This window comes from Nyctereutes procyonoides, unplaced genomic scaffold (genome assembly GCF_905146905.1).
Source record: "Nyctereutes procyonoides isolate TBG_1078 unplaced genomic scaffold, NYPRO_anot_genome, whole genome shotgun sequence".
In the NCBI taxonomy this organism is placed as follows: Eukaryota; Metazoa; Chordata; class Mammalia; order Carnivora; family Canidae; genus Nyctereutes; species Nyctereutes procyonoides.
Window position 1 is genome coordinate 39,287,736 of NW_026575044.1, and position 10,725 is coordinate 39,298,460.

The window sequence follows — 10,725 nt, forward strand, 5'->3', positions numbered from 1 at the left end:
ACATGAGCTTTAGTAACATTTTTTTGGATGTCTCCTCCCTCAAGCAAAGGAAACATAAGCAAAAAAAACTATTGGGTCTACATCATACTAAAAGGCTTTTACAGCAAAGGAAACCATCAACATAACAAGAAGGCAACCTACTGAATGGGAGAAGATATTTGCAAATGATATAGCTGATAAAAGGTTAATATCCAAAATATATAAATAACACATGCAATTAAACAGTAAAACAAACCAATTAAATAGGCAGAATCCCTGAATAGACATTTTTCAAAAGAAGTACAGATGGCTAATAGACATATGAAAAGATGCTCAGCATCACTAATCATCTAGAAATGCAAGTCAAAACAACAATAAGATATCACCTCACACCAGTAAGAATGGCTGGTATCAAAAAGAAAATAACAAATGTTGGCAAGGATGTGATGAAAAGGGAATTCTCATGCACTGTTGGTGGGAACGTAAGCTGGTGGAACCAGTATGGAAAACACTATGGAGGTTCCTCAAAAAAAATCAAAAATAGAACTACCATATAATCCAGTAATTCCACTCCTGGGTATTACCCAAAGAAAATGAAAACACTAATTCAAAAAGATATGTGCACCACTATCTTTACTGCAGCATTATTTACAATAGCCAAAATAAAGATGTAACTTGCATGTCTATTAACAGACGAATGAATAATGATGTGTGTATATATACACACACAAACACACACACACACACACAATGGAGAATTAATTACTCAGACCTTGAAAGAATGAAGTCTTGCCCTTCACAACAACATGGGTGGATCTAAAGGGTATTACACTAAGTAAAACAGCTCATACAGAAAAAGACAAATATTTGATTTCACTTATACATGAACCTTAAAAAAAAATGAAAAAACCAACAACAAAAAGGGAAAGAAACTCATACAGAACAAACTAGTGGTTGCCAAAAGGGAAAGGTGTAGGGGGACTGGCAAAAAATAGGTGAAGGGGTTTAAGAGATACAAACCACCAGTGACAAAATAAAGAACTTACAGAGATGAAAAGTACAATGTAGGGAATATAGTCAATAATATAGTAATAACTTCGGTGACAGATGATAATTACGTTCAGTATGGTGAATACTGAGTAATGAAAGAACTGCTCAATCACTGTTGTACACCTAAAGCTAATATAACATTGTATGTCAATTTTATTTCATTTAAAAAAAACGAAAATGCTATGTTCCTAGGTCCAATGGAGATGTTCTATCACTGTAATCCAGACATGATGGTAAAAGAGGCAAGCTGAATGATATGGGGACAAATGAAAATAAATGAGTTTAAGAAGATGAGGAATAGGGCAGCCCCAGTGGCGCAGCGGTTTAGCGCTGCCTGCAGCCCGGGGTGTGATCCTGGAGACCCCGGATCAAGTCCCACATCGGGCTCCCCGCATGGAGCCTGCTTCTCCCTCTGCCTGTGTCTCTGCCTCTCTCTCTCTCTCTCTCTCTCTTTCTCTGCCTCTATGAATAAATAAAATCTTAAAAAAAAAAAAAAGATGAGGAATATTCTTTTTTAAAAAGCCATTTTCCTATAAGTACTTAAAATGCCTAAGTTCCTGCTAGGTGACTTAGAGCAATGGTTTCCCCAAGTGAGGTATACAACTCAGGGGATACAGAACACGATCCTTTGAAATGCAAGAGAAAATGGAAGTCCACAATGTCTTACCTATAATTACAAACTCTAAGTGTTTTGAAAGTTAGCAGCAAACTCACTTAGTGATAAACCTTGATCTGAAAAAACAAAAGGCTATATATAGTAGGTGGTCTTTATCATCCCCTTAGTGTAATTATTCACATGCTTCCCTGCAGAAATATTAATTTATTTGATTACATGGTCCAGATGTGGACTTCAAAGTGGGTGTTTCGTACTGTGTCGCAAACATATATTATAGTTCTAAAATCCAAAAGTATAAACTCGACTCCCAAGCATTCTAAAAAAGGGGTTGTAGACTTTCACAAAAACTTTTTTTTTTTCCTAAAAATCTAGGAGTGAGATTTTTACTAACTGTAAATTAGTCAGCTGACACTAGCACCCTCAGAGGACCTATACAAAAATTCACACATCACACAAGGAACACAGGTGTACTGAAGGTGAGTGAGAGACTGAGAGTAACCAGGCCCCACCATTGTTGCTCACCTCTGGCACATTAAGACATGCTGCAGCTTTTTTGTGCCTAATCAATTGGATTTGTGGAAGGTATGCTAATGACACACGTTGATTATCTTGAGACAAAGTGCTTAAGAGGCAAAATTAATGAGTTCCATATTTTTCAGTTACAAAATAAATGCAAAATAAATATTTCAAATTGCACACATTTTCTGGAATGAAAAAGATGTTGGTGGTAAGCTTTCTGTAAGATTTTTTAATTATACCGATTTAATATGTCCCAGGTAGAGATGATGTAAGAAAGTAAGTGCTGTCCAAATGAAACTAGAGTAAACAAGATGTAAATTGATGTTTGGAGATGTTTCTATCATTATATATAGTCTTTAATATTAAATTATGTGTATCACCAATAAATTTTCATATTCACATCCTTAAAACAAAGTAATATTTTACCTCATTTTAAGTTCAGAAAATTCAGAATTCATTGATTTAAAATATACTAAGTAAAACATTCATACATAAGAAATGATTAGCATCAGAAAAGATGGAAAATTACTTGCTAAATTTCAATAAAAACTTTATACATAACTGGTAATGGAATAGAAAAATAGAATTAAAATTTAGTAAACAGTATTAGGGTCCAATCAGGAGATAGAAACCACACCAATTCACCACTTATAGGGCAGCTCTGGTGGCTCAGCGGTTTAGCGCCGCCTTCAGCCCAGGGCATGATCCTGGAGACCTGGGATGGAGTTCCACATCAGAGAGCCTGCTTCTCCCTTGGCCTGTGTCTCTGCCTGTCTGTGTCTCTCATGAATAAATAAAATCTTAAAAAAAAAAAAATCACTTCTAGAAAGAGGGAAACGAAAAAAAAAATGGGAAACAACAACAAAAATATACTAAAATGTAAGAGGCTTAAAAAACGGGTCCCATAGGGCTAGGATCCAGAACTTAATGAAAGGAGGGGTTGTGACTGGTTGGTGCTGGTGTCAGTGAGTGGGGACACACTAAGGATATTTCTGGTTATACTGGAATCAAATACTGACACTGAAATTCTGATGGATGAGATGATACCAAAAGCAAGCAAGCAAAACAGAAAAAAACAAGTCTCTTCTCCCACTTCAACCTTCCAGTCATCCCCTACTGGCAGAACCAACAAGGACCCAGCTGGCAAAAAAGAAAATGCAGAGTCCTATTCCAGCCTCATAGAGTAGAAGCCAAGACATAAGAGCTTAATAACCAGGATAATATACTCAGAAATACACTTCTTCCCTGTGGATCAACTATCTATCTTCAAGAGGTCTCCTAAAAGCTACAGCATCTAGCAAAATCAAGAATGGAAACAAGGTCAATTTAGATTTATTTGATTTACTAACATATTAAACTAAGATTTTCAGAAACAGTGAAAAAAATCATATTGCTCCCATTTTTTAAAAAAAGAATATTCTGAGAAGCAAAATACCAAAATACCACCCTGGTGGTTGGATCCTTTCTGTCTAGGTGTTTATCCTTTTTCTACGTATATTTTTCATAATTTTTCATAAAATTTGCATAAAAAGCATAGTATTATCTACAGTATCTTTTTAAAACTTACTTTTTTACTTCACATATATTTGGTAAATATACACTAATTCTTTCACTTTAACTGCTAATATTTTATTGTATGAGACTCGTGTAACATGATAAATTATTCTACATATAATCTTTTAGTAGTTATCAAATTATTGCTTTTATAAACAATACTGCAATTAGTTTCTTTTTATATACCTTTTTACGGATTTGTGCCTGAGGATCTCCTAGACATACACTTAGAAGATTTCCTTAGTTGCAGAATATGTGCATTGTGAAGTTACAAGATTGGCAAATTGCTTCTTAAATTGGTTTTATCAATTTACTATCCCACTAATAACCTGAGAGTTCTGATTTCCCATATTCTTTATCAATACATCCTATTTCTAGTCTTTCAATTTTTGTCAATCTGACCAGGGTGAAAGTTATCGTTTTTAAATTTGTATCTCCAGGTTAGCTCTGAATTAGTTCTATGAATAGTTATTAGCTCTTTACTCTTAACATCAAGTCAAATTTTCAAAGCTAGAAGGAAATTTGTATTTAAAATTATTTAACCCAGGGCAGGCCGGGTGGTTCAGTGGTTTAGCGCCACCTTCTGCCCAGGGCGTGATCCTGGAGACCCAGGATCAAGTCCCATATCAGGCTCCCTGCATGGAGCCTGCTTCTCCCTCTGCCTGTGTCTCTGCCTCTCTCTCTCTCTATATATATATATATATAGATGATATATATATATATATATCATGAATAAATAAAATATTTTAAAAATACTAAAAAAATAAAATATTTTAAAAATAAATACAATTATTTAATACACTGATCTCATACATAAAATATCTCATTTTAAGATTTTACTTATTTATTCATGAGAGACACAGGCAGAGGAAGAAGCAGTCCCCACGCTGGGAGCCAGACTCGGGACCCGATCCCGGAACCCCAGGATCACACCCCGGGCCGAAGGCAGGTGCTCAACCACTGAGCCACCCAGGGATCCCCTGGCTTCTAATTTCTAACAAAATTTTCGCCTACACCTGGTAATGTAATTACTTATGTTGCCCCTAACCATATACTTAAAAGCAAATATTAATAGGCTAATTCTTCTCAAAAACAAAAGAAGCTTTACAAAAGAGGTAAGTTTTCAGTAATTTGAAATACTGGGTAAGATCTGATAGTTAAATAGATATGACAATGTCATATACTCTCCCAAGGGCAGAGCTTGACTTCAACAGTGCAGCATGACTAGAACTTTGAGCTGCTGCTTGGAACAAAGAAAATCTAAAAGATTAAGAACGCTGATAGAGTAAAAAAATAATACCACGAGAGTAAAGACTGACCAACTGGAGCTAGAGAATCTGACAGCCTCACATGCAGCTCAAAGTTCTAGTCATGCTGCACTGTAGCATCTCAAAGTAATTGAGATTTTAGATTGGATCCTGAACCCGTAAAAGGACATTAGTGGGACAACTGGTGAAATCTGAATAAGGTCTGTAGATTAGTTAATAACCAATGTTATTTTTCTGTTTATAATTTTTGTAAACCTGAAATTACTTCAAAAAGGTTAAATTTATTATTTTAACTACTATGTAAAAATCAGAACTATACGTAATATTTAATAAATCTTGAGAATGTAATAAGGTACCAATAAACATCAATTATCAAATATCTTGAAGGAAAAAGAGAAAAGAAAATTGAAAGTAGTAGGATAGTCCTGGGGTAAAGCCAGATCTAAGAGCTTGTTTGTGATTTATTCAATCCTTTAAGGGAAAAAAAAAAAAAACTGAAGAAATTAAATCCTAGGAATTAAAATACATTTCAACAGCACTGCATAAGGCTAGAGCTACCCTGCATCTAGAAATGCTTTTAAAATGTCTGCTAAGGGGCAGCCGCGGTGGCGCAGCGGTTTAGCGCCGCCTGCAGCCCGGGGTGTGATCCTGGAGATCCGGATCGAGTCTCACGTCAGGCTTCCCCGCAAGAGGGAGCCTGCTTGTGTCTCTGCCTCTCTCTCGCTCTCTCTGAATAAATAAATAAATAAATCTTAAAAAAAAAAAAAAGTCTGCTAAAAGAATCAGATGAACAAGATGAATTGTTACACACAGCAAATTAAATGTGTAAAATTGGGACACCTGGGTGGCTCAGTGGTTTAGAGTTTGTCTTTGGCTCAGGTCGTAATCCTGGGGTCCTGGGATCAAGTTTCGCATCTCCCTGCGGGAAGCCTGCCTCTCCCTCTGCCTATGTCTCTGTGTCTCTCATTAATAAATAAATATTTTTTAAATAAATAGGTAAAATTATCTTGTAAATTAAACTGAGATTTTTAAAACAATTACTTCTAAAAACATCTTTTATATAAGATAATGAAACTATTCATGACAGATGTACTTCATACTACAAAGCATACAGACAACATTAATAACCCTTCAAAAACTGCTGTAGTATAGGATTTGTTACACTTTACCCTAGAAAGATATTTAAATTTCCCCATAAACCTGCAATTACTGATACCAAAATGACTCCAAATTATGGAATTGTGGTCAAACTTTAGCTTGAGGTAGCAAAGATAAAATTTTAAGAGTGTGCAGAAACAGGTATATGCCTCATACAGTATAACATGTCGGAGTGTAAACTAGTAAAATGTCTTTGGACATTAATTAGTCAATATCTATCAAAATGTTAAATATGTGTATCCCTTGATACAGCAATTCCACATCAGAAGTACTCAGCACATATGCACAGAATTTATTCATTGCATCATTGTAAATAAGACCTGAAACAATATAAATGCCCATGAAGAAAGCACTAGTTAAGTATGACATCCAGTCACTGGAATATTATGCAGTTATGAAAGAATAAGGTAGACCTACATGTGCTAACATGGAATAACTGACAATATACACTATTAAGTGAAAGAAACCAAAGTGCAAAAGAGACTATAGCTTATTACCATTTGTACTTTAAAAAGATAGATTAACAGTATATTAATAAACATGCCTGCAATAAATAGAGTATTATGTAAGAACACACAAGAAACTGATAACAATGGCTGTCCCTTTTTGTACCGTTGAATCTTTTCTTTGGGACACGCATATACATCTTTTTCAAATATTTAAATAGCCAGCTAGGAAACACAATTTTATGAATTATCTGTTCAAAAAAACTGAGCTGGCTTGTGTTTCCTTTTTGTTGCTGCTAATAATAAATATGAACCCATTTCAGATTCATTAGGCTTTGTCAAACTCAACGATAAAGCCTTAGAAGTAGCTTATTTATGAATCAACTCAAAACGTATTAAAGACTTTAAAGTTAGGATCTGAAACCATAAAACTCCTAGAAGAAAACAGAGGCAGTAAGCTCTTTAACAATGACTGTGGCAATGATTTTTTTGGACTTGATGCCAAAAGCAAAAGCACCAAAAATGAAAATAAACAAGTGGGACTTCATCAAACTAAAAAACCACTGCACAGCAAAGGAAAGCATCAACAAAATGAAAGAGCAACTTACTGAATGTGAAAAAATATTTGCAAATAATACATAGAAGGGATTAATATCTAAAATACATAAAAACTCATATAATGCAACAGCAAAAAAAAATCTGATTTAAAAATGGACAGAGGATCTGAATATTTTTTCAAAAAAGACATATGGATGGTCAACAGACACGTGAAAAAATGCTCAACATTACTAATCATCATAAAAACACAAATCAAAATCATAGTGAGATATCACCTCACACTTGCTAAAATGGCTACTATCAAAAAGACAAGAAATAACAAGGATTGGCAAGGATGTGGACAAAACCAAGGATGTTTGTTTACTGTTGGTGGGAACATAAATTAGTATAAACCAATATGGAAAGCAGTATGGAGGTTCCTCAAAAGATTAAAAACAGAACTCCAGGGCAGCCGGGTGGCTCGGCGGTTTAGTGCCACCTTCAGCCCAGGGCCTGATCCTGGAGACCTGGGATCAAGTCCCACGTCCGGCTCCCTGCATGGAGCCTGCTTCTCCCTCTGCCTGTGTCTCTGCCTCCCTCTCTCTCTCTCTCTCTCTCTCTCTGTGTGTGTGTGTGTCTCATGAATGAATAAATAAAATCTTAAAAAAAAAAAAAAAAAGAAAGAAAGAAAAATGGAACTCCCAGAGGATCCAGCAATACTTCTGGGTATCTACCTAAAGAAAACAGTAACCCAAAAAGATTAATCTATCCTCATGTTCACTGCAGCATTATTTACAATAGCCAAGACAAGGAAACAATCTAAAAGTCCAACAACAATGAATGAATAAGGAAAATATGGCACATATATATATAATGGAATATTACTTAGCTATAAAAAAAGAATTAAATCCTGCCATTTGCAACAACATGGACGGATCTAGAGAACACTGTGCCAAGTGAAATAAAACAAAGAGATATACCATATAATCTCAAATATACATGGAATCTGAAAAAAAAAAGTTCATAGGTACAAATAGCAGATTGGTGGTTGTCAGAGGTGGGAGTAGGTGAAATGGGTGAAGGATGTCAAAAGGTACAAAATTCCAGTTATAAAATAAAGTCATGGGATGTAATGTACAGCATGGTGACTACAATTAATAACACTATCACATATTTGAAAGTTGTTAAAATAGTAAATCTTAAAAGTTCTCGTCACAAAGGGAAAAAAATCTTATTAACTATGTATGATGATGGATACTAACTAGACTTACTGTGATAATTTCGCAATATATACAAACAAATCTTTATCTTGTACACAGAAGACTAATATATGTCAATGATACCTCAGTTTTTTAAAAGTAGCTTATTTATGCATTCAGAAAAGTAACAAATTTTATGTTTTAACTACTTTCTACTAAATAGAGTATCGAGGACAAATCTGTTAAAATGTTTTGATTAAAATAATCCAATAAAGTTAGATCTTTATTTTATGAGCACAAACCTTCTTCCGTTTACCACATTGCATAAAAGTCTTAGAGTCAGATCCCTGAAATTTTGTGAATCGAGGACCTTGACTCATTGTGCATGAACGGCGAAGTCCCTGATATGACTTTACATACGAGATGGGCTATTAGCGACCAAAAAAAAAAAAAAAAAAAAAAGGGCAGGTGTCTGCTCCACTTGGAAAAAGTATTTAACACAAGGAAATGGCTCAACAGCTTAGAGAGTGTTTTTCCTTCTATGGGTAATGAAACAATGTAGACGAAAAATCATTCCACAAGGCCCCAATTAACATTCAGCTCCGTTCTGTGTGTTACAGGAGGTAACGCACACACACACCGTATCTCAGCGAATCCGAGCTACAAGAGGCCCCTCGGCAATCGTAACCCGTCAACTAAACACCATATGGCTCGGCAGGCCTCTCTCCAGACAGTGATCACTCGGTGGCTGATTAATTTCAATGGCTTATTAGCCGGGCCTCTCCAGACCCTGTCCCTAGAGGAGGAGGAGGGGACCAGTCTGTTGTCTTCCCGGCGCTTTGTGCCTTCCAGGCTTGAAAGCATCCTGGTGACGGTGCTGCCACCATTTCCCGTGGGGGTGGCGGGGTCTGTTCTCCAAGTTTTCGTCCACCAGGTACTGGACCTAATAACATCCCTGTGGCTGTCCCCCGCTCTCCTGCGGGCTCCCCGCAGGCTGCCCGACGCCCAGCCGGCCTCGCCCCTCCTCCACCGGCGCGCCGCCCGGGGGGGGGGGGGGGGGCGGGGGGGTCAGGGGACCAAGACTTACCCGTGGGCGCGCTGTCCAGGATGCGCAGGTCGTAGGCCCCGGAGCAGCGGTAGTTGGCGGCGGTGCCGTTGTCCCACACCACCACCACCTCCTCGGGGCTCTCGAAGCTCCGCACCGTGCCCACATGGCCTTCGCCGCCGTCCTGCTTCCCCCACTTCCAGTCCGGGCCGCGCACTACCCGGGCCCCGACCCCTTCCACCATCACCCGGTTATTCCGGGAGTTACTCATTGGGGCCCGGGCGGTGGGCTCCGCCGCCGCCGCCGCCGCCGCCGCCGCCGCCGGGGGCCCCGTGAGGGAGTTGGGCCCGGGCCGGCCTCTCGGCGCCGGCGGGAGCGGCAGCGAGCCCCGGGGTACGTGGGAATAGTTCACGGGGGCGGCGGCGCGGTCCCCGGCAAGCCCGCAGACGCTCTCGAGCCGCCGCCGCCGCCGCCGCGCCCCCCGCTCGGACTGGAGGCCTGACCGCAGCGGCTCCGAGGCGGCGGCGGCGGCGTTGGCGGCGGCGGCGTTGGCGGCTGCGGCGGGCGGGCAGAGGGGAGGGGGCCGTGGGCGGGGACTGCCCCGCTTCCTCCGGGCTCCCCGGCCGGGCTACAGCGACGGCCGCCAGGAAACCACGCTCTCCCCCGGCCGGGAGCGCGGGGAGCGCAGGGGGCCGGGGGAGGCTAGCCCGGGGGGAACGGCGAGGCCGGCGGGGAGCAAGCTTAACCGCCTGCCTTTTTTCTCCCCGAGCCCCTCGCTCCGGGGTGGGCGCCCGAGCGCCGGCGCCGCCGCGTCCTCCCCCGCGGGCAGCGGTGGTACCTCCCGGCGTCCGGCGAGCGCCCGGGCCCACGGGCCCCCTTCTCTCTGCCCCCGCGCACGCCGCCGCGCTCCGCCTCGCCACAGAGTCCCCGCCGGGCGAGAGCGGCTCCACATCCGGATACCGACGCACTCAAGGCTGGAGCGGCACCTTCTCGGACTAGGAGAGGGAGCCTCAGCGACAGTAGGGCGGGAGGGACTTTAGAGAGTCGCGCGACTGGAGAAAGAAAGGAGGAGAAAACCGATCCCCAAGCGTCTCTCCAGGGCCCGACGGGAGAGCGCATGCGCCGCGTCCGGAAAGCGCGGCGGGAGGGGGCGGCGACGGCCGGCGGGAGCCTGAGGGGCGGGAGGGGCGGCGCGCCGGGGCCGTGGCCGGACGGGGTGGGGCGGCGCGCCCCATTGGCTGGGAGGAAAGGGAAAGGGGCGGGGCCGGAGCCCGTCCACTGGCCCGGGGGTGGGGCTGGAGGAAGTGTACGCGAGGTTGCGGGACGACGCCGGCGCGGGGACCCCGTGGCTGGG

At 41.3% G+C, this 10,725-nt stretch overlaps 1 protein-coding gene across 1 annotated transcript in view; it reads right to left on the minus strand.

The window, feature by feature from the left end:
• The window catches only part of MIB1 (MIB E3 ubiquitin protein ligase 1), a 139,358-nt gene extending 129,591 nt beyond the window's left edge, over positions 1-9,767 (minus strand). Inside the window, exon 1 of the mRNA XM_055323758.1 lies at positions 9,414-9,767. Within this exon, the coding sequence (XP_055179733.1) occupies positions 9,414-9,642 (229 nt within the window). The 5' untranslated portion in view covers positions 9,643-9,767. The remainder of the gene's footprint in view (positions 1-9,413) is intronic.
• Between the last annotated feature and the right edge of the window lie 958 nt (positions 9,768-10,725).